Raw genomic sequence first — 24,236 nt, 5'->3', positions numbered from 1 at the left:
GAGAGAGAGACGAGTTGTGGCACAATGTTATTTATTAATTTGGCTGAGGGTAGGATAGTTATTTTCTTTTAAATTGGGTTGGTGGGAATAAAAATTTGTTGTTGGAGTAAGTGAGATCATTTTAGTTTATTTTGGTGCTTTGGGTCAAGGACCCAAAAAAGTAATAACAATAAATAATGGTTTTTATCAGTACCATTCACTAATTCTTATGATCGAATGGGAGTGAAAACTAAGGCCCCGTGTAGGATTGCTTCGCTTTAAAAAAAATAAGCTTTTGTTCAAAATTTTAGATTTTATTGTGTTTGGTAAATAAATAAAAAGAAGCTTTAATTGAAAGTTATAGGTCACTGGCAGCAGATTTTAGAAGCAGTCTAGAGTGTGCTTTTAGAAGCGGTTGTTGATCAAAACACACTCTGCAGTTGTTTTATGTACTAACAGCACTTTTAAAAATATTATTTACCAAACACGAAACTGTTTTAATTCACAGTTGATTATTCTCATAACACAGCAGCAACAGTTTTTTTTTAAAAGTCATCAGCAATCCCAAGCTAGCCATAAATTTTATAACTACAATTATGGATAAATTGGAATTATCGTGTAGTGATAGTGATTTTTAAGTGGTGGGGGTGATAAAAGGTGTGTGTAGGCGGCAATGGTGGTGGCAACAATGATAAGGGTTGTGGTGGGTATAAACCTAACCACAGTATTTGAACATGACTGATCTTTGTTCATGTTGACAAATCCATGCCAATTTTCAATGGCTCCGAGTATATGCACTCACTGCACTTCATAATAATTTTCTCTTTCCAAACTCCATTGGCAAACACATGCACCTTCCAATGTGTCATTCTTCATAAGCTTTATTAATTTGATCTTCACGACTTCACCTACTCGTGATGGAGAGCAACTGGGAGGAGGTTTGCTTTGTTTAAAAGACATTGAATCATTGTAAGCAATTGATCATATTCCCAGAGTGAATAATTTAATTCATTGATAGCATCATTCCTCCCAGTTGATGTAATACATGCATTTCATGAACATATCAAGAATTCACTTGAGCATTTCGTAAAGATCCTGTTAGTATATCATGTTTGGCATTCCTCACATTATCAAAACATTTCTACCCGAGAGTTAGAAGCCCAAGCCCATAATTGTTTAAATACAATTGTTGTGGTTGTCTTGCTGTCAAAAACTCACTTGAAGATCAGTTTGCTGCCTTGCTGTCAGCTTCCCTATCTTGGCATAATAGTTTAATTGCAACTTGGTTCTTCTTCTCTTTTGTGTGGCTGCCTTGCTCTCGAAAGCCAAAGGCCAAGTTTGAAGAATTAGTTCAATTACAACTTGCAACCTCATCTCAGTTTGCTGCCTTGTTGTCGTGGTTCCCAATCCCATCTCATCTTGCTATCTTGTCCAAAATCAAGCTTCAAACTTGAAGATAAAAAAAAGACCCCTCTTCATCATGGCTCAAGTAAGCTCATACATGACATCTCTTTCAAAAAGTCAATGGTTTTTCATGGGTCCCCTTCCTATGTCAGTTTTGATTATGGAGCTTGAGTGTTTTGGGTTCTTGAATTGGTTTCCCAATTGAAATTAGGAGCATGGGTTTACATGGGCAATCTGAAATTATGGGTATGGGTTTACCTTCTCCAATTGAGTTTAAGGGTTCTTTGAGTGAACTTTCCTTTCTCTTCCTCCTATATATATATGGGTTCTCTGTTCATTCTCAGGCATTGAAAATACTTTTGTGTTTCAGTCCCTTTGTTTATCAAGAGTTTATCTCTTTGATTTTCTGTTTTTCAAAATGACTTGTTCCATGTTGAAAACAATTTGAAAAACACAAAACCATTCATGCATATTCATCTCTTGTATCCCATGAGTTCAGTTGGGAATTGTAAGCTTCAAAGGTGAAATCTCCAAGTCGAACTTGCTGCGTTCATAACTTGTGTCATAGTTGAGATTTCTGAGTTGTTCACTTGTGTAAACAATTAGCAAGGAGTGATTACAACAGTCTAGTGAGTTAGTCTAGAAGGATTGCCGCGTCAGTGCAATCCCAGTGTTGTAAACTTGTAATCTGTTTTTCATTAGTGATTTGGTTTTGGTCTTTCAAGTGTAAAGGCCACGCAGATGTTTTCCCTTGATAGGGTTTTACTGCGTCAACAAAAATCTGTGTTCTTTAATGCTTTAGTTGGTTTGCTTGATTGTTCAATATATTTTGTTCAATATCAGCACTCAGGATTGATCACCCAGTTGCAATCCCTGAGAAAGTTTTGAAAAAAAATTGGTTGTGAGCCTATTCACCCCCCTCTAGGCTCCTTAGGATCTTCAGATCCATTACGTACCATGCTATTTAAATCCCACACGTCCTAGATACTAGTGATTGAATCAATAAATATAAACAAATGAGTATAGTATAGCTTAGCTACAAGTCTTATGCCAAGAAGATTAAAAACATATATAAATGGGATTTGGCTCTTCTTTGGTTCTTGTTACATGGTGGCAATTAATCTGCAGCTGTTGACCTCTTCTCGACATTAATGTATCTCTGCATAAAACTGTCAATGGAGTTCTAGTTTCAACTGCACATTGCCGAGCGAAACCAATATAGATGACAAGCGAGTGCAGAGATGACAAGCGAGTGCAGAGAAGATGATCGTAGTTTGGCAATGAGGTCTTATTCACTCAGCAGGAACAAAATTGGGCCGAATAAGCAAAATAAGGTGTATTAAATTGTTAGCACCGCATAAAAACATTCCTCCTAGAGTAGCTGTTAATACGAATAATAGAAACTCTGTTATAGCCATTTCTGTGGGTTTGAAAAGGAGAGAAGATGGCAAAAATCGCAAAACAAAAATATTCGATTCGAGGCGAAAAAGCAATTATGGAATGTAGTTAGTCTTAGATGAGGTGCATATAGCGGTAGCCTTTCCAATTTCAAACTTTATATTAAGTATCGAGATCAACTTCCTCATCCAACCTAACAGAATTGGAATCCAAGCCTTTTGAGTTAAGTAGTTGGAACATCGAAGTTAGAAGAAGCTAGCGTAATGGAATGTTTCATCAAGCGCAATGTGGACTTCGAGCTAATTAAGGTACTTGGTCAGTTACATGAAGTAGACAAAGCTTTTCAGCTAATTGGCTTCACAACTAGTCGTGCATGGGTTCACAAATAATATATATTCGAGTGCTCTCAACTACTTTACACAAAATTAGTTAAGAAATTTCAAGCACTACGTACTAAAAAATACAACTTCGGTCTTCGGCTTTAAAAACCTCATAAACAAAGGCTGAAGATGAGTGACTCAATAATGCAATCGCCTATCGTCTTGATCTTGTACATGTTCTGGGGTTACTTGTTGCTGATAATCTGGGGTTGCCTGCTCCTCAACGTTGACCTCGTACTGGTTCATCACAGCTTCTCCTAATTTACCAGCCATTTGCCCGTCCATTTGCACCCCTTGTTGAGCGCCATTAGGCATGTTGGCCACACCAATTTGTCCTAAAATGCACACAAACAATGTGTCACAGCTTTCAGAGCCAATTACGAATTTAGTTAGAAACACGGTAAAAATGTTAAAGATCATCGATCGCTCGTCCACACGGAAGAAGGGTGCGGTTTATGTATGTGGATCATATAAGGGCTGCCTTGAGATTTTTTAGGGGCTCGAGACAAGCTAATGGAATAAAACCCTTGTGCATATATTCAAAAGAAGAGTTCTAATTTTTTAGGTCAATTGTTAGGGTAATAAGGTTGTCTCAATATACCCCCTTCAAGTTTTCATTCACTTTCTTTTAATAAACTGGTTTTAGCTAGTACTTATTGTTAAGGCATACGTGAGGTTGTTTCAAGTACTATTTAAGGCACTGTAGTAAAAAGGATCATGCATGCGCTCAGGGCGAAGGTGCAAGCTAACCTGTGCCGATTGCTCCGACGGCTGCTTTTCTTCTCTTATTTGAAGTTACTACACAAACACACACTACCACAATAACCCAGAACGCCGCAAAAGCTGGAATTGCTATTCCAATAATTAATGGTAGTTTGCTGCTTTTCTTCTTAGTGCCACTGCTGCCTGATGAAGAGGGGCTATCATTTCTAGCAATTGTCTTACAGGACTCGCCAGAGGCACATAGATTAGGATTGCCAGAATCCCTTTATCACAAAAAAGAGAGAAAAACGTTGAGCCAAAGATCAAAGAATTAGGAGAAAAGTAAACATATATATGAACCCAGTAATTTATACTTACTCTAACTTCAGCTTGGTATTCTTTGAAATTGTGGAGGGTACTGGTCCACTCAGTTTATTGTCTCCTAAGTTCCTAGAATCATAGGAAATAAAATTCGGGGTCAATTAAATAGAAAATAGAGTATAAAACGTATTACCATATGTTAGCTAGGAGAGAGCCTAGCTTACAGTTCTTTTAGATTGGGCAAGGTGCCAAGAAAACTAGGAATTGCTCCACTCAGGCTGTTGTTGTGCATGTCTCTGCAATATTTCAAAGGAAATTATGAATGTGAAATTGTTAGATTAACACTATGTATTCAATTTTTTTTCTTTTTCTTTTCCTATACAACTTACATTGTGACAAGAGCATCCATGGAACTGAAGTCTGGAAGTTGCCCAGATAGATCATAGCCATTCAAATACCTGATAATTTCAACAATGAAATATTACAAACTAATCTATTAATATACAAAAATGTATAAGAAGAAAGTTTACTGAGTAAAAGAAAATTACAGTGCTGTTACTCGCGGTGTGTCATCAGTAGTACAATTGACCCAGTCCCATGTATATGGAGATGGGAGGCAAGGGTCTCCAGTCCATTCCTGTAGAATACTGAACTTTCCTTGCAATGCAGCCAACCCTTCAACTGAAAATTTACCATATAATAGGACTTCATTAAACATCTTCGCTATTTGTTCAATGTAGTATATATGTGTGCATATATCATCTGTATAGCAAAAAACGAGGACCTAATTAGTTACTTACCATCTTTGCTATTTGTTCCCTCTGTTAGTGGCCCTAGAAGGTAGTAAACTTCCATGGCATTGATCAGAGGAGGCAGCGTCGAATCAGTGGTGGCCACCAGAGAAATTGAGGTCTTCGAAGAGCCGGTCCTGTTTGCAATGTACATTTCTGTCACACCTCCATAGATGGGAATGATGGGATCTGAAGGATTCTTGTCATCAATGAAAATCTGAAAGGATCTGACATCAGTCGACGAATCAAGTAGATTCACTTCAGAGAAGAACATGGTGATGTAAATGGGGACTTCAGCACTTGGAAGACCATTGCCAATTATACCCAATGGTTGTGATGTTTTTGAGGTGGTTATTGCAGTTTGCATAGCTAGTTTTGGAGGCTGATCTTCCACAATGCCATCAATTCCTAGTGCATCACTTGTGACCTTCAGTATGCCGGTGACATCCCCTGATGGATCCCAATAACGATCATAACCATCATCTGGATACCTGAAAACCCCACATAGAGAGATAATTACAGTCGATGAATTTGTCACAAGAAATAAATTCAAGGGTATTGATAGTGTACGTAACATAAGATCTTTTCACAATGTAAAGCAATATAGTCAAACTCGGTTACGTCCGTTTCACTTAATTTTTGGATATTTAAGATCGAACATTGCTAGAAGCCTAGAGCCACCAAATTTATTTATCAATGATGTATTAATGCATATGCACATTCAACATACCTTATAGATTTAGTTGCACCAAAAGCAACCCTCCTTGTATTTACCATCATATAGTTCGACTCAAAATGAGAGTACATTGTTGGATCCAGGCCCCGGATCTCAATCGCGGATATAAATGGAAACTGGTTAGGCTTAGATTGAGCAAGACATAGCTGTATAGAGCCGCTTCTTGCGACATATATAGCTTCAAAATAAATAACATCCTCAGCTGTAGTCTGAATTGTGTCAAAAAAATTCCCATCCAAAAGAACATCAAAGGAAGGAGGAGCTGATTTTTTGTCATAGTTTCCGTAGTAGAAACTTCCACGCACAAGAAACTGAGCTCCCTTTTCTGCATCAATGGAGTAACAGTTTTTCTTCCTGGTTGTAAACACTCTCAAAGTGCTCATTTCTTGAGAGACTCCATTGGGGATCTGCACCACTTGAGACTTGCCGTTCTGAACAAAGGCGTCGTCTCCAACCCAGTTGATCAAATTTTTATCGGTGTAGGAATCAGATGACCCGCAATCTATGCTCAGAACTACAAATTCATGCAAGAAGAAATTCAAATCAGTTCCATACAAAAACTGATGAATGAAATAAAAAAGGACAAGGAGTACTAATGACTAAATGTGAGATACTTGATTAGTAAATATGATACAAGTAATGTATCAATAAATATGATTCAAATAATGTACTAACATAATGTCTTACTGATCACATTTTTCTCTGAGTGATTATTTTAAATAGATGAACTTTATATAGGTCTCTGTATCTATAACAGATATAATCAGTAAATGTGACTGAAAGATTGACTCACAATTATCGGCTGCCAATGCAGATAATAGAGCTAGAGCTAAAAGTGGGAAGAGTAAGACTACTATGGAGCTACTAGCCATGGTGAGCTATGCACTTGGGGATGCCATGCGATTGAGATAAGACTTGCTATATATAGACTACAGAGTGAGGGTGCTGACCCTTACATAACGGGGTTTGACTTGCGAAATTTCGCTGGCCAATGCTTCTAGTGCATGTGGCTTGATTTTAGGAGTTGAAATGTCTTCTCCTTTGTAGTTGTGATCAAGTAAGTACGAGTTCATTTTAAAGACTGGTACTACACCAATAGGAATACAACGTTGTCTGTTCAAGGTTTTGAGGACTGATTCTAATTGGTTCCAGAGCTTAAGCTCCTCGACCCTGGACTGATCAGATTGGGGCTTTGTTGACCTTGACTATAGTTAGAGCTCTCATTGATATGTATCCAGGAATCTCATGGGAAGAGTCGACTATCAGAACCAAGGAAGTAGTCAATATCAACGGCTGTCAAGAAATTTGGAATATCTGCCAGGGGAAGAGAGCTGACTTTGTGAGCTATATACTATGCTTGTACAGAGTGAAGACCAAGCTTCATGGAGATCAATGGGCTTGATCTTCTTATAATCACTGCTTAGGTAAAGAGTTGACAAAAGAATGATATACGTGCACCAATATGGAGACGAAATTTTAAGAATGCATTCACACAAGAGAGAAGCGGGATCGAAATGGTAGAAATACATGTCTTGCCACTAGACTAAATGTAAGAGAAGAATATAGGTAGGTGATATTGCTGAGTATGTTGATTTTGACTCAATTTGATCTTTTGCTCCTTTGCTGCTTGTTTTGTTAGAATCAACATGGATTTGTCACACATTAACATATAGTAAATTGATAATTAGCTTAATGTCAAAACTAGTTCAACATGGACACAAACTATAAATCAATACTAGTAGTTTAATGAAGCAGTGTATCAATTCATTAAGGATAGTAATCCATTGCTTAGTCTACAAGAAAGGCTACAAGATGTGATACATTAAGAATCTAACTAGGAAACCTAATCCGATAAGGAATGCTTTAATGGGAAGCTCCTTGAGGGTTAAGTCACCTATATATATATGGATGAATTGGTCCCTGTTACTACCGACGTTTTGCATAAGTTCTGTCCATTGAGAAGCAAGTTGGTAAGTAACAGAAAGCCTAGGCCTGGCATTTAAACCCGCAAACCCCCCGCACTCTAAAAACCCGCACAAACTCGCCCGTTTATTAATCCGGGCTAAAAAAAGCCCGCACCCAAAAAACCCCCAAATTAACGGGTTTTGCGGGCTAAACCCGTTGGAACCCATTGAAACCCGTTAACTCAAAATCATTTCCAAAAACCCATTTCCCATTAACCATATGGGTTCCCCATTTTTTTTTTTTTTAATTATTTTTTCAACCAGGCATTTTAATAATTTTTCTTATTCCGCATGAGGATCTGACAGTTGGATCTTCGTATAATTGTGAAAAGACGATTCAAAAGGAGATCAGTGAGGATTCGACCGTTGGATCGTCGTATAATTTTGTGAGGATGATTCTAAAAGCGATCTGGGACTATCCAACCGTTGGATCTCCGTATAGTTGTGCAAAGATGATTCAAAAGGCGATCCATGCGGATCCCACCGTTGGATCGTCATATAATTTTGTGAGGATGATTCTAAGGGCGATCCGGAACGATCCAACAGTTGGATCTTCGTATAATTTTGAGAGGATGAACCTAAGGGCGATCCGTGAGGATCTGACCGTTGGATCATCGTATAAATCGGTAAAGATGATCATCTAGGTGATATGTGAGGATCTGACCGTTGGATCATCGTATAAATCGGTAAAGATGATCATCTAGGTGATCCGTGAGGATCTGACAGTTGGATCGTAGTATAATTTTGAGAGGATGAAACTAAGGGCGATCCGTGAGGATCTGACCGTTGGATCATCGTATAAATCGGTAAAAATGATCCTCTAGGTGATCCGACCGTTGGATTATCGTATAAATCGATAAAGATGATCCTCTAGGTGAACTGTGAGGGTCCGACTGTTGGATCGTCGTATAATTGTAATTTGTGAATTATTTTTTGTCAAAAAAGGAAAGGAAAAAAAATCTAGAAAGATAGAAAATAAAAAATAAAAAATAGAAAACCAAAAAAGCTCATATAGAGAAAATGGCAAATGAGGGGTTATATACATAAGTCTTAATTGGTTTTAATTGCTTTGATAAAAAGTTAAAAAAAAAAAAAATGTTTACAGGTCTTAACGGGTTCTAACAGAAAACCCGCAAACCCGCCGGGTTTGGCCCGCGAAACCCATTAAGCTAACGGGTTTTTACCGGGTGGACCCGTTAAGAACTCAGCCCGTTAAGAACCCGCACCGTACCCGCACTATACCAGCACTTTGCCAGGCCTGAAGGCCATATTCAGTGATCGAGTTTAGCAGCTGCATAAGATGGAATCCATGCCAGTGATTTGTAGGTAAGCCTTGATCCCTTTTATGATTGTGTGCATATGTTGTGAGCATGTATATGGTTTTTACATGTTTTGCATTGATTTTTGTTCTTCTCAAACTTCAATTTTTCCATATTGGCACACAGATATATCAACACACTTGAATGAAATCTCAAAGAAAATTCTATATATCATCTGAAAATGGAAAATAAAAATGCATTTTAATAAATAAAGTTGGAAAGTGAAATGAGGAAAAGAGTGTTGGAATAGGGAGAATATCTCCGCTGTTTAACTTGATTCAAATAGAATCTAAATAGTTCATTTAAACAGATTCCTAGTCCTCAAATATCACTATGTAACTGTGAAAATATGTTCACAACTGGCAAAGAATACTTGCTGCCGATGCATGTATTCTCAATCAAGCACCTGTATATTTTAACATCACTTGTCATATGCCCAAGCAAGAAGGTAGACACTTGAAAAATACTTTGGAAGCAGAAGCTGCAAAGCAACGTTAAGGAAAAACAAATGACAGAAAAACTGAAGGTACGTAGAGGTCATCTCAAAAAAAAAAAACCATCAATCCATCCTCTCCAAATCCACATCACCAAACTTTCAAGCTGTGTCTTTTTTAACCAAAGAGTTCCTCCTGTCCGTGCAAATTTCTGTAAGACACTTACGTATGGACTCAATGACATTTATCTAAGTGATTGTGATTAGTTCAGTGACTAGGTGATTAAGTTATAAGAGTTTGTGATGAGTTCCACTTTTGTGTCGATATTGAGATTAATATCTGATCTTATATTGATAAGTACTTGATTAATTATTTGCTTATCTACATAGGCAAGTAAGAGATAAATACTGATGATGATATAGAGGATCAATCATAGTAAAACAGGGTCTCTCTTATGGGTAGAACTCTGTTGATGACACCTCTATATAAATGAGGTCCCTGTGAACTCTAATACACAAGTCTTCATCGTCTTGCCCCATAGAGAGACTCTTGGACTTTAGAGCTTCGCAGAAGATCTCGTTTGCACTATCTCTATTCCTGATCCATGGCTGCTCCAGGTACGTGACCATTAACTCCAATATGTACATGTTTCATAACTACTACAAACACTTGAACATAACTGTGTCTAAACTATTTGTTGGTGATCTTGGATGTTTGAATATAACTACACATGTATCTGCAGTAAAACTTGATTGTGTTTATATTCTGTGTTTAATCTTTCAATTGGTATCAGAGCCTGCCACAAAAATGTTTAGATCGTTTTGTGTGTTTGTACTTTAGATTTTGGGGTTTTTCAATAAATAAATAAAATGATGTAAAAATTGTTCCAGTGCCGAGGATATAAGGGCCTGCTTTAGTTTTCTGGTTCAAAACAACGTATGCGGGTTCTAGGGCCCAAAACCCATTTTATGAAAAACTATTAAATGAATTATGAACGGTTTTTGCCGACTGCAATTTTTTCTGGGTTTTGAGTCCTATTACGCTGAGCAAAATGTTTTTGGGGGTTCGCTTCTCAAATCGATTCAGATTAAAAGGTTTTGTTGTTTTGGATTGGAATGGTTGAAATAGCATGCTGCGTCAATGAATTATGCTTCCGCTAACGAAACTATATATGCAGTTTTTGATGCAGCTAGCTAAGGTATGTACTCATGATTCTTTTGAAAAATCTTCATGCTGGTTTTTGATTGAAAAGCATATAGGTGAAATGCCTAAACCTTGTTTTTGATCATGTGATATGAGTATGAATTGATTGTACTAAACTTGTTAAAATTGATTCGTATTCTTTTGACTTCAGAAAATTTTTTCAATTGAATGATGTTGCTTAATTGATAATATTACTCCCAGTATTGTCATATATGTGAATTCATATGCAACGAAATGGTTGTTTTCATAACATGTGAGAACCTTAATAAAACCAACTATGATTTGTAATTGTTTGAGGATTTTGACAGACATGGTGCACACAGCATTTTCTATTGAAGTTTTCAGATAATTCTTTGGCTTAACAGATCATGAAATTGTGTCTTTGCATTTTAGAGTTATGACTGTTTTCTTCCACAGAAGGGTAATGATCTTTACATAATTTTAAGATGCAAAACAGCACACAACAAGTTTGACAAATGCATATTAAGATACGTAGATTTTCTTCTGCCACACAGGTGATGAACTATCTATGGATAACATGTTTTTGTTAAAAATTTGGTTGTGTGATTCAGTACTTTTGTTAATGTTATGTCTACTGCCATACAGGTGTTGCTAACATTGTGTTGTAGTAAATAACTACAGCTGGGGTATCTCTGATATATATAGATATATATACTGATTGTATGTATATCCTTCTTGTTAAATTTTGGCTGGTAGTTTTCCTGTGTTTGTTCTTGTTTTTGGCTTTTTAAAGCTTCTCCCTATAAAAACCTAGGCAATCCAGAGGTACTCATCATGCTTCTAACCATATTCAATAGTGTTCTATTCTTCCTCTCAGCCACACCATTCTGTTCAGGAGTTCCAGGTGTAGTATACTGTGCTTTTATGCCGTGTTGCTCAAGATATAGTGCGAAAGGTCCTTTCTGCTGTCCTGCCTCAGTGTATGTACATACCTCCAACAATATGGAGTATTTACTACATCACCAAGCATAAGTAACACCTACTTTGGGACATCCACAAGACATGGCAAGGCCCAACCGAGACATGCATCGTGTAGCCCTATGTTCAGGCTACGCGGCGGTATCCGGAAGTCGCAAATCCGCCACCGGGAAGCCACCTTTCCGCCCTTGCCAAGATGCCCCCATAAACATAGCTTTCTACATGTTAAATAGACTAGAATAGTAACTTTGCTTGTCCCACATCGAAGAACAAGTAAATGAGAAGCATTCCTTCATCTGTAAAAGGAATGCCTCCTCCCACAACTCAACACATTCATTACATCTCTTGTAATCTTGTTAGGCCGCAAGGCTCGACACACTAGTATAAGCTTTCAAGTGGACGTAGTCTCCCGCTAAGGCGGGAGGTGAACCACTATACTTCGCTTGTGTCACTCTCTCTCTCTCTCTCTCTAAAGCTAACTAGAGATCCCGCTCAATCTCTAACGTTAACATTGGCGCCGTCTGTGGGAAGCCAACACAAAGGCTTCGTCACCTACCACGAACTTTGACCCGAAAATGTCGAGACAACACTCATTCAACATCAAATTGGGGTTGGTCAACGCCCGACGGGGTTGGTCAACGCCCAACATGGCTGGTCAACGCCCGGCGGGGTCGGTCAACTCCCAGGATGGCTGGTCAACGCCCGGCGGAGTCGGTCAACGCCCAGCGGGGTTGGTCAACGCCCGGCGGAGGCGGTCAACTCCCATACGGTCCGGTCAACGCCCGTCAACATTTGGTCAACGCCAACTCAAGAAAGTCAACGTTGCACTATTCAAAAAAAAAAAAAAAAAAGGGCGGCAAAAATTTCTTTGGACACCCAAGAATTTGTTCTCCACACCCACGTGCAGCGCTCTCCTTCTACCGCTCCGCCCAGCTTCTTCTTCTGCTGCAATTTCCTGCTGCACGTCTCCGCTAGCCACACCAGCCAGCGACTGCAGCTCTGCAACATCACCTCTGCGCGCCCAACCTCAGCGCCGTGCAACCACTCTGCTGGTTCCAACCGCTCCGCTAGCCGGCACGAATCTTCCGCCGGCCTCCAAGTCTGCCACGACAGTCCGCCAGGGGACCCCGCCGGCTTCCTCCTCCGCCGAGCTCCTGTTTCCCTACACCGAGCTCCTGTTCGCCGAACGTCCGCCAGGGGACCCCGCCGGCTTCCTCCTCCCCCGTCCGCTGCCCAGTTCCACCGGATAGCCTCCGCTGGCATCACCTCAAGCCCAGCTACGCCGAACTCTTGAGTCTCCGCTGGACTGTTCACCAAGGCTCCACCACTGAGCTCTCCTCCGCTGAACTTCAGCGCCGAGCTTCACCGAGGAGCCAAGCTTCACCACCTTCCGAGCATCACCGCTCCGCCGACCAAACACCGCCGGCACTGGGCATCTCCGCTGAGACCCTCCCACCCTCTTCGGTCCAGCTGCAAAACTTCTTCCATAATCTCCCATGATCAGCGTCAAGTGCTCCGCCCAACTTCCATCTCCGCCGAACTGGTTCCCCGCCAAACGGCCCAGCGCCAGTCCAAACATCCCTACCGGACAGTAACTCACCCCCGCTGGGAATCACCGGCAACGGCTCCGCCAGCCACCACTGGCTCCAACCATCGCCGCTGGGCTTCCTCCGCCGATCGGACACCGCCGGAAGGGCTCCACCGCCACACTTCTTCAGCGGCATCTTCCGCCCCACTCCATCAGCGGCAAAGCTCCATCATCACCGTTGAACAATGCTCTTTTCATCACCACGCCTGCATCTTCACTCGATCCGAGTTAGACCCATTGCTTGGATATCAATTGCAGCGGCCTCCGAGCGTTCAAACAATTGATCAACGTTGTCTGCACGGCAAAGCTGAGTGTTCCTCCATATATAATTGAAGCACCACGTGCTTCTGCTTTCTCTCACAATTTATGGCCACATACACTTCTGCCGCATGGAACACTAAACATCCAGATAAGTTTCTTATCTCTTATTTGGGACACACGTGCCTGTGCCTTCACACAGGTCAACAAAAGCATGATTAGCAATATATGCTTGGGCCATATGAATTATGCTTATCTTCTGTGCACACATATAATACACTTATATATGCCTTGATATATTCAATTATTATCATGCATGCATGTATCTGTTAGCCAATAACTTGACAAACCTGTCTACCCATGCACACATATATACTTTGTGCAATCACATTAATTTTGTGCCACATGCCAGTATATAGGTTCTCAACTACACCTTGCTTACGTACACTATCTTGCCTATTGATAAGTGGGTTACTCAATAATGGAAGCATACGTGTAACTTTTCTGTGAAACATTACTAAGTGACCGCACATGCTGAACTCTATCACACAAAGACTAGCTGGTCATGCTTTCATTTATTTGCTTGTTTAAACTTCAATGCTTTGAAGTTTATCAAAGTGAGCTTACAATTTGTACACTTTGCTTACAATTTTATCAACGTACACGTGCAAGTTATAGGTGTCGATTTTACAAATCCGCATATTAATCATCTATTTTGTTTCAAGGAAATTCAACTATTTCTATTGAGCATTCCACCGCGACTACGAGTTGGCGGACATTATCGGACTACTTTATCCGCCACAATGCAATGGAGCGTCACGCTCGGCCAAACTCCGCTAGCCTCCAAATTGGCACGAGATAAGTCACTTTATCTTATCTTTTACGCTCTTTCAATTTGAGCTACCGCCATGCCAATACCATGCTTTTACTAATTCTAAGCATGCTTATAGAATATCACACTTGATATGCTTTTACATGCTTCCGTAAACTTTTGAGCATGCCAACAACATTTCGTAGATTTGGCAACACTTTCTAGACCTCACATGCTAGATATGCCATGCTTCACATACCGATCTCAATGACCCGTTAGCATATCTACAAAAAATGCAAAAATGATATTAGCATCCACATTACAAGTACATGCTATACACATATGCCATGCTTCTATTTTAATTGCAAAATTAAATAAGTATGGGACACTCAAACAAAATTTTATTACTTACTCTATGTGTTTATCATTTTTTCATTCAAACCGCCAAGCGGTAAGGCAACGCCTCATCATGACAATGACCGCTACGCGGCATTGCAGTCAAGTTTCTCTTCCGAGAAAACAGCTAGGGACTAGTTAACACAGCCCACGGCAGCCATTGATCCGGCAGTTAACCCCGACGCTTGGGTATCTAAGATTGGGCTCGCTACCCAACACCCTCTGCTCCGCGCAGCTCCCCTCATCAAACAATTTTCCGACCATACGGAGGTCTATAGCCAGGAGTGGGGGACTCCCTGGCGGGCCTAGCAGGGGCCCACCCGAAAGGGCAAAAGCGTTCGCTCCAACCAATTCTAGATGGACGACGCACTCGCACTAATTATGCTTGATATACGGCACAAAGCTACGCTTTGGTATCAACCCGCAAGAACACCCTCCTTGACTGGGGACTTCGGGGACTTGTACATACAGCCTAGCATAATTAGCAACGGTCACGCTCATGCCTCAGGGCATCACCTTCGAGCTACCCGTTAAAGCCTCAGCGGCACCGCCACGATTTCGCGCTCGTGCCTCAGCGGCACCGCCACGCTTTCGCGCCCGTGCTTCAGCGGCACCGCCGAGCTTCCGCTCACGCCTTCGCGGCACCCTTGAGCTTCCGCCCACGAGCTTACCGCTCACGCCTTCGCGGCACCCTTGAGCTTCCGCTCACGAGCTTACCGCTCACGCCTTCCCGGCAACCCACGAGCTTACCGCTCACGCCTTCGCGGCACCCTTGAGCTTCCGCTCACGCCTTCGCGGCACCCTTGAGCTTCCGCTCACGAGCTTCCGCTCATGCCTTCCCGGCACCCCGAGCTTCCGCTCATGCCTTCCCGGCACCCCGAGCTTCCGCTCATGCCTTCCCGGCACCCCGAGCTGCCGCTCATGCCTTCCCGGCACCCCGAGCTTCCGCTCATGCCTCCCCGGCAACCCTTGAGCTTCCGCTCACGAGCTTCCCGCTCATGCCTTCCCGGCACCCCGAGCTTCCGCTCATGCCTTCCCGGCACCCACGAGCTTCCCGCTCATGCCTCCCCGGCAACCTTTGACCCTTGAGCTTCCGCTCACGAGCTTCCCGCTCATGCCTTCCCGGCACCCCGAGCTTCCGCTCATGCCTCCCCGGCAACCTTTGAGCTTCCGCTCACGAGCTTCCCGCTCACGCCTTCGCGGCACCCTTGAGCTTCCGCTCACGAGCTTCCCGCTCATGCCTTCCCGGCACCCCGAGCTTCCGCTCATGCCTCCCCGGCAACCCACGAGCTTTCCGCTCATGCCTTCCCGGCACCCCCGAGCTTACCGCTCATGCCTTCCCGGCAATCCTCGAACTTTACACATGTCTACTCGACACACCACACGTTAATGGAACATTGAATTCTTCTACCATTTGTCGCCCGTGACAAATTGAATTCTTTTCGCGTTCCATTAATATGAGCGACAACCAAACAAACTTAAGCGTTCACGTATTCATCATTCACGAATTACAAACGTTTACCTTCGCAGCGCTCATACAACTTACATTTATCATATGCAATCCATATGCTCACACGACCATACGCGCTCTCGAGTTTGTACGTCATATTTGATCGTACTCGGCGCCATACATCAACATGTATCACGCACCCCATACGTTCATATATGCCAACGCATATCATTGCAACTCACATTTGTTGCCCAATGCAACGAGCATTCTACATATGCCTGTTTTTTGTCTTTGTTGTGCAGGTTAACGAGTCCCTTCTTGCTTACGGAGTTCGGGGACTTGTAGGGGCTTCGTGCCGCCCGGTTACTTATGCTTGATGACTTCGTGGTTATAACTCCCCAACCAAGAAGCTCCTCTTACTCGGGGACTTCGGGGACTTGTACATACCTCCAACAATATGGAGTATTTACTACATCACCAAGCATAAGTAACACCTACTTTGGGACATCCACAAGACATGGCAAGGCCCAACCGAGACATGCATCGTGTAGCCCTATGTTCAGGCTACGCGGCGGTATCCGGAAGTCGCAAATCCACCACCGGGAAGCCACCTTTCCGCCCTTGCCAAGATGCCCCCATAAACATAGCTTTCTACATGTTAAATAGACTAGAATAGTAACTTTGCTTGTCCCACATCGAAGAACAAGTAAATGAGAAGCATTCCTTCATCTGTAAAAGGAATGCCTCCTCCCACAACTCAACACATTCATTACATCTCTTGTAATCTTGTTAGGCCGCAAGGCTCGACACACTAGTATAAGCTTTCAAGTGGACGTAGTCTCCCGCTAAGGCGGGAGGTGAACCACTATACTTCGCTTGTGTCACTCTCTCTCTCTCTCTCTCTAAAGCTAACTAGAGATCCCGCTCAATCTCTAACGTTAACAGTGTATTTTCCATAAAACTCTCCCCCTCTATCTGATCTCACCATCTTTATCTGCTTACCAAGCTGTTTTTCCACTTCCTTATGAAAGACTGTGAAGGTTTCAAGAGATTGGGATTTCTCAGAGATGAGGTAAACATAGCAGTACCTAGTGTAGTCGTCTATGAAGGTTATGAAGTATTTGTTCCCACAAATGGTTCTAGTTTTGAAGGGTCCACATATATCCGTGTGTATGAGTTCTAGTGGTTCAAGACTTCTAGTGGCATTTTTCTTCCTAGAATTTGTGAGTTTTCCCTTAATACACTCCAGACAATCACCAAGGTCATCAAAGTTTAGGCTCGGGAGTATATTCTGTTTAATTAGAATTGACAGTCTCTCTTTCGAGATATGTCCTAGTCTTCTATGCCAAAGGTATGCTGATTTTTCATTTACCTTTGCTCTTTTAACACCTATTACAGTGTTATGGTTATTATGATTATCAACATTGTTATTAACATATAAAATTTCTTTTGTAGGTAAAGAACAATGTAACTGTAAATAATCATCAACAAAAGAACCAGATGCAAATGGTAGGGAATTTCGGGATACTTTTATTCCAAAACTATCTATATAAAAACAGCAACCAAGTTTTGTCAATAATGACAAACTTAACAAATTCCTTCTTAAGGAAGGTACATAAAAGACATTGTCTAATTCCAGAAAATTTCCTAGGCCTAAATCCAAACTAAGAGTTCCTACAGCCTTGACAGCAACCCGCATCCCATTTCCTACACAAAGCTGAAGCTCCTCACGCCTTGGTGCTCTCCTGTTTGTTAACCCCTGTAAGGAATTGGTGATGTGTAAGGGTGAGCCACTATCTATCCAATAAGAATGAGTTTTGGAATGAACTAAATTAATTTCAATGGAAAAGGAAGGTCTAAGGTTCAATTCTAAGTTACCTCGTTTTGTTAGCCAATCCTTGAAACCCTGACAGTCTTTCTTGAAGTGTCCTGGTTTCCTACAGAAGAAGCACTTGGCCTGATAGGTCTTGTTGGCCTTATGTGCAGTAGGTGCAGGAGTTTTGGTAACTACAGCCATAGGACTCTTCTTAGTTTTCAGCTTGGATTTCTTCCATTTCTTGGTAATCAGGTTCACAGGTTTACAAGGGATTGTTGTTTCAGCCCTAAGTCTGGCATTTGATTTTATCAATAAAACCTTCTTTTGGTGATCTACTGATCTTATTGTTCTCAGAAGCTTATTTTGCAATTGTATTATTTATATTTGCTTCTGTGATTATTTTTCAGTCAATAGCTATTCTTTGGACTTTGCATGAATGGAGTTGTACTTGCTGCAACAATGTTTTGAGGAAACACATACAGAAATCATTCATGCAGGTATGCATTGTGTTTCAAGATTTTGAAAGTCAAAATCCTTCAGTAGGACCATACTCTATATGCTTTCAGTTAGCAGATATATCAAGCATGAGTATATATATATATATATATTTATTTCTGTTATGACTTCTGTGGTCTGCAAGGAATTGTATGGTGGTTTTGGTGTGGTGTATCTTTTAAGGTACATTTTTCTCTTAGCCCTGTATTAATCCTTGTTGCATTGACTGAGTCGGAATCAAGTCTGGAAACATCACTCTACTCACGTGCACACTTCAGTTGTAACTCTATCAATTTCATTGTCTTATTACAAATTAAATGACATTGGTCCAAGTGGGAGAATGTAAGACACTTACGTATGGACTCAATGACATTTATCTAAGTGATTGTGATTAGTTCAGTGACTAGGTGATTAAGTTATAAGAGTTTGTGATGAGTTCCACTTTTGTGTCGATATTGAGATTAATATCTGATCTTATATTGATAAGTACTTGATTAATTATTTGCTTATCTACATAGGCAAGTAAGAGATAAATACTGATGATGATATAGAGGATCAGTCATAGTAAAACAGGGTCTCTCTTATGGGTAGAACTCTGTTGATGACACCTCTATATAAATGAGGCCCCTGTGAACTCTAATACACAAGTCTTCATCGTCTTGCCCCATAGAGAGACTCTTGGACTTTAGAGCTTCGCAGAAGATCTCGTTTGCACTATCTCTATTCCTGATCCATGGCTGCTCCAGGTACGTGACCATTAACTCCAATATGTACATGTTTCATAACTACTACAAACACTTGAACATAACTGTGTCTAAACTATTTGTTGGTGATCTTGGATGTTTGAATATAACTACACATGTATCTGCAGTAAAACTTGATTGTGTTTATATTCTGTGTTTAATCTTTCAATTTCATCTTCAACCAGAACAATGTTGATGATTTATAGAAATGGTTGTGCAAAACCTTATAGTTCATTTGTATCCATTCTCCGGAAGCCTCAAAGATGATGTAACATCAAGTGCAACAGCGAACGAGCTTATTTACCAGCAAAACTTAACTGCCAACTCTTGGATTATCTCTCCAAACCTGAATCCCACTTGCTTCAACACTTTCTTCCCATCAGTACTATTACTGATGATGCCATGGATGTTTTTCTGCTTTTTCACCTCATGGTGTTTAACTGCAGAGGAATTGCAATTGCGATCTCTCTATCACACATGATTGTTTTTGCATCAGCTTTGTCCACATTTGTCCGTAGCTGGACTGCCATGACTTGTGACAAGTATGATCACAATCAAATAGTGCTTCCAGAGTTCATTAGACCGTCTTAGCTGCCATTTCAGATATGTTGATCATTAACTCCCCTGCAACTCAAACTCTCACCACAAGGTGGTTTGTGTTCAGCGCCTCAGAGATGGCCAGACTCAAAGGAGTAATAAGTGTCTTAATGGTGGAACTAGAATCTGCAGTTTTGTTGAGATGTGCTAGTTCTGCTTCTGAATCTACGTCAGAAAGATCATTATCAAGCCCGTCCGTACAGCTTCAAGCAATGAACCTGCAGAAAACGATGGACCTTCCACTACCTAGCAATTCTGTAGGCAACCTGATTTGGAAAGACCAAGGTCCTTTCAAGAAAAATGATATGTAATTAGAAGTATTGTCAAGATTACAAGACTTCTGAACAGAAAATACAAGAGGTGGCTGTATAAATCAAAATTTGACAAAACTATTCATTTACATTTATCTTCAGTTTCCTATACAACTTGCATTATCTCAAGAATAGCAATGGGGCAGAAGTCTGGAAGTTGACAAAGGAGACCGAAGCCACCCAGAAACCTCAAAACTTAAAAGCTTGCATTGCAAAATTACCAATGTTACAATGGAATCTGAGCTATCAATCCAAACATCTTACTGAACAGACAGTCCTCAAAAGAGTTGAAAAGTTTGAATAATGGGGGAAATAACTGAAATATGGTGGGATATAAAAATCATAACACAAATTTTGTCATCATGAAAATAGACAGACATATGCAAGAGACAAATAGAGTAATGACATCATTATAGCCAAGCTAGAAAAATCTTCATCTAACTTCTAAGACAAATTACACATACATGATGGATTAAATATATATCGGTTACCTAAGCTTCAACAGTTTCAAAGTTCAACGTGACAGTGAGAATGATCAGTTTGAAAATTCAAAGATGTTAAAAAAACTTCATAATGATCTTTTTGTCAATGGCAACAAAGCTGGATCTACTTTATCTCTAGACAATAAATCAATTATCATCTCCATTGTTGATGCATCCGCGGAGAAACCCTGCTGCACCATTTGATGAATAAGACCCATTGCCTTTGATGTCTCACTGTTATTGATAAGCCCTCGAATAAACGTGTTGTAGCTAACACCGTTTGGAGAACAGCCTCTCTCTTCCATTTCTCTGAGCAACTTTTCTGCTTCACGAACTAGGCCTCCCTTGCAAAATCCACGAATCATTAAATTAAATGTCTTAACATCGGGGTGAAGTCCCTTTGATGATAAAGAGCAAAATAGATCCCTTGCAGCTTCAACTTTTCCAGCTTTGAAAAAATAATCCATAAGAACATTGCAAATTATAATATTTGGATGCAACTTCTTGCCTTCCATCTCTCTCAGCAATTCTAATGCCACAGAAAGTTGTTGGTTTTTGCAAAGCCCATCCAATAAAATAGCATACGTTAGAGAATTGGGAAGTTGGCCACAAGCTTGCATCCTAATGAACAACTTCTGTGCATTTTTTTTCTCCCAAATTTGCAGAAGCCATCCATAAGCGTGTTATATGTAACAATATCTGAAACCAGTCCCGTACGAGACATTTCCTGAAAAAGAGTCACAGCCTCTTTGATCTTGTTATGCTTGCAATACCCGTTTATCAATATGTTTTAACTAAAAGCATCGACCATTGAGCCCTTGGTAGTTGGTACCCATTAGATCGAAGACTTCTCTTGCCTCCTCCATCTCTCCTCTCAAACAGTAACCATCCATAAGCGAGTTATTTGTAACTGTATTAGGTTCAGGATCTCTTTGAATCATCATTTCAACTATGGTTTTTGCTTCCACAACCATTCCCTCTTTGCAAAATGCATCTACTGACACATTGAAGGTGCACACATCTGGATAGATATTTTGACTTGCCATTTCACTCAACAACCTCGTAGCTTGTTTCCACTGGCCTAATTGGCAAACTCTATGGATGAGAGTGTTATAGATAATAACGTCTGGGGCGGTACCCTTACTGATCATTTCTGACAAGAGGTTGAATGCATCAGCAATTAGTGTATCCTGACAATGGTTGTCAATGACGGTGTTATAAGCAACTAAATTACGATTACGATCTGGAGATAGTTCCATCCTCCTGAGCAGTTGAATAGCTGCAGTATTGTTGCCCTTGATGCAGAAGCCCTTTTATTAATGTGCCGAAAGTAACCACATCGGGCTTACAAGTACCTCCGCCCATCATTTTTCTGAAAATTTGTGTAGCCTCGGGTAGGCCTGGCATTTAAACCCGTAACTTGCAAACCCGCACTCTAAAAACCAGCATAAACCCGCCCGTTTATTAATCCAGGCTAAAAAAAGCCCGCATGCAAAAACCCGCAAATTAACGGGTTTTGCGGGCTAAACCCGTTGGAACCCCATTGGAACCCGTTAACTCAAAATCCTTCCCAAAAACCCATTTCCCATTACCCATACGGGTTCCCCATTTTTATTTTTGTATTTTTTTTTTCAACCAGGGCATTTTTATAATTTTTCTTATTCTGCAGGAGGATCTGACAGTTGGATATTTGTATAATTGTGAAAAGACGATTCAAAAGCAGATCAGTCGGGATCCGACCGTTGGATTGTCATATAATTTTGTGACGATGATTCTAAGGGCGATCCGGGACGATCTAACCGTTGGATCTTCGTATAATTTTGAGAGGATGAACCTAAGGGCGATCCGTGAGGATCTGACCGTTGGATCATCGTATAAATCGGTAAAGATGATCATCTAGGTGATCTGTGAGGATCTGACTGTTGGATCGTTGTATAATTTTGAGAGGATCAACCTAAGGGCAATCCGTGAGGATCTAACCGTTGGATCATCGTATAAATCGGTAAAGATGATCATCTAGGTGATCCGTGAGGATCTGACAGGTGGATCGTAGTATAATTTTGAGAGGATGAAACTAAGGGCTATTCGTCAGGATCTGACCGTTGGATCATCGTATAAATCTGTAAAAATGATCCTCTAGGTGATCCGACTGTTGGATCTTCTTATAATTTTGAGAGGATGAACCTAAGGGCGATCCGTGAGGATCCAACCGTTGGATCATCGTATAAATCGATAAAGATGATCCTCTAGGTGATCTGTGAGGGTCCGACTGATGGATCGTTGTATAATTGTGATTTGTGAATTATTTTTTGTCAAAAAAGGAAAGGAAAAAAAATCTAGAAAGATTAAAAATAAAAAATTTCAAAATAGAAAACCAAAAAAGTTCATATAGAGAAAATGGCAAATGAGGGGTTATATACATAAGTCTTAATTGGTTTTAATTGCTTTGATAAAAAGTTTTTTAAAAAAAATTGTTTACGGGTCTTAACGGGTTCCAACGGAAAACCCGCAAACCCGGCGAAACCTGTTAAGCTAACGGGTTTTTACCTGGTCGACCCATTAAGAACCCGCACCGTACCCGCACTATACCCGCACGTTGCCAGACCTAGCCTCGGGCAACTCTATCGCGGAGAAGGAAGCCATTGGTCAAAGTGGTGAAGATGGTGACATTTGGTTCAAGTCCAGATTTGAAGAATTGACCCAAGACAGACAAACTGAAGCCCATTTGGTTCAAATGACAATAGCAGTTAATGATGATAGTTAGAGTATAAACATCAGGGATGGATTCTCCTCAAACCCATTTGTTTGTGCAAAGATATGGTTTCCGAATTATGCTTCATTTTCACGAGTTGACCCAGCACTTGGGTGAAACGGATAACCGAAGGCAGAGGACGCCTTTGAAGCATTTCATGGAAGACCTTCAGGGCATCCTCAATATTACTCACTACTTGGGGCTTTGAAGATGGGTCTCTCACTCTCTCAACATGGGTGTTCCTAGATTTACATGGATTTGAGGAGCGAGAATGAACACTGTTGAGGAACACATCAAGTGTAGAAGTAGAGTGAAGGAGAAAAGGCATACCTCTTCTTCTTCGTTGTGAGCCGCTGCAACAGTAGGAATAACAAGAAGAAAAAGCAGTTGCCTTCATCATCTTCGATCAGATAAAAGCAGTTGGGCTCAAATGGCTTTCTTTCACATTTCTCAATTCTGAAAAACAAAGAGAGACAAGTGAATGACGCAACTCTTCTTGTATACAGAGGACAGTATCAATTAAAATAGCCCTTAAAATTCTCTCATCTAATGGCGCAACTCTTCTTGCAAAAACCAGTCATAAGAGTGGTATAAGTGACAGTGTTTGGAAAGAATCCCTCACAATACATTTCCTGAAAAAGCATCACGGCCTTGTTGATACTTTTGTGCTTACAATAACCGTTTATCAATATGGTATATAACTACGAGCATTCACCATTATTCCCTTTCTAACCATTAGATCAGAGACTTTCTTTGCCAGCTGGTCCATCTCTCCTCTCACACAGTAACCATCCATAAGTGAGTTGTATGTAACTGTATTAGGTTCAATATCTCTTTGAACCATCATTTCAATCACGCCTTTTGCTTCCACTGCCATCCCCACCTTACAGAGTGTATCTACCAAGACATTGAAGGTGCGCACATCATGCTGCGGCTAATTGGAGTTTTGGTTTTTGGGTGTTCGATT

At 40.8% G+C, this 24,236-nt stretch overlaps 2 protein-coding genes and 1 long non-coding RNA gene across 3 annotated transcripts; all 3 read right to left on the bottom strand.

The window, feature by feature from the left end:
• Window positions 1-2,996: 2,996 nt before the first annotated feature.
• LOC112201386 (uncharacterized protein At1g24485) lies at window positions 2,997-6,608 on the bottom strand. Its single transcript, XM_024342265.2, has 9 exons — window positions 6,505-6,608; window positions 5,706-6,225; window positions 4,985-5,466; window positions 4,733-4,865; window positions 4,574-4,642; window positions 4,409-4,480; window positions 4,242-4,313; window positions 3,912-4,147; window positions 2,997-3,496 (listed from the first exon to the last, which is right to left on the bottom strand). The coding sequence occupies exons 1-9, from the start codon at window positions 6,581-6,583 to the stop codon at window positions 3,300-3,302; spliced, it is 1,860 nt and encodes a 619-aa protein (XP_024198033.1). The 5' UTR covers window positions 6,584-6,608; the 3' UTR covers window positions 2,997-3,299.
• A 10,966-nt stretch (window positions 6,609-17,574) lies between these two features.
• Window positions 17,575-18,178, bottom strand: LOC121049580. Its single transcript, XR_005800811.1, has 2 exons — window positions 17,952-18,178; window positions 17,575-17,832 (listed from the first exon to the last, which is right to left on the bottom strand). It is a non-coding gene; the product is annotated as an uncharacterized LOC121049580 (long non-coding RNA).
• A 2,425-nt stretch (window positions 18,179-20,603) lies between these two features.
• Window positions 20,604-21,032, bottom strand: LOC112163900 (pentatricopeptide repeat-containing protein At1g12620). Its single transcript, XM_024300163.1, has one exon. It carries the CDS (start codon window positions 21,030-21,032, stop codon window positions 20,604-20,606), a length of 429 nt encoding a protein of 142 aa, XP_024155931.1.
• Between the last annotated feature and the right edge of the window lie 3,204 nt (window positions 21,033-24,236).

The sequence above is a fragment of the Rosa chinensis genome, chromosome 5 (genome assembly GCF_002994745.2).
Source record: "Rosa chinensis cultivar Old Blush chromosome 5, RchiOBHm-V2, whole genome shotgun sequence".
Classification (NCBI taxonomy): Eukaryota; Viridiplantae; Streptophyta; class Magnoliopsida; order Rosales; family Rosaceae; genus Rosa; species Rosa chinensis.
This window is presented reverse-complemented; position numbering and strand designations above follow the sequence as displayed.

Excerpts from the sequence above, each read along its gene's own strand:
- LOC112201386 (XM_024342265.2), bottom strand. The coding sequence starts at position 6,583 with ATGGCTAGTAGCTCCATAGTAGTCTTACTCTTCCCACTTTTAGCTCTA. Across the intron at positions 4,866-4,984 it reads GGGAACAAATAGCAAAGATG|TTGAAGGGTTGGCTGCATTG; the intron begins GTAAGTAACTAA and ends GTAAATTTTCAG. Across the intron at positions 4,481-4,573 it reads ATGGATGCTCTTGTCACAAT|AGACATGCACAACAACAGCC; the intron begins GTAAGTTGTATA and ends GAAATATTGCAG.
- LOC112163900 (XM_024300163.1), bottom strand. The coding sequence starts at position 21,032 with ATGGAAGGCAAGAAGTTGCATCCAAATATTATAATTTGCAATGTTCTT.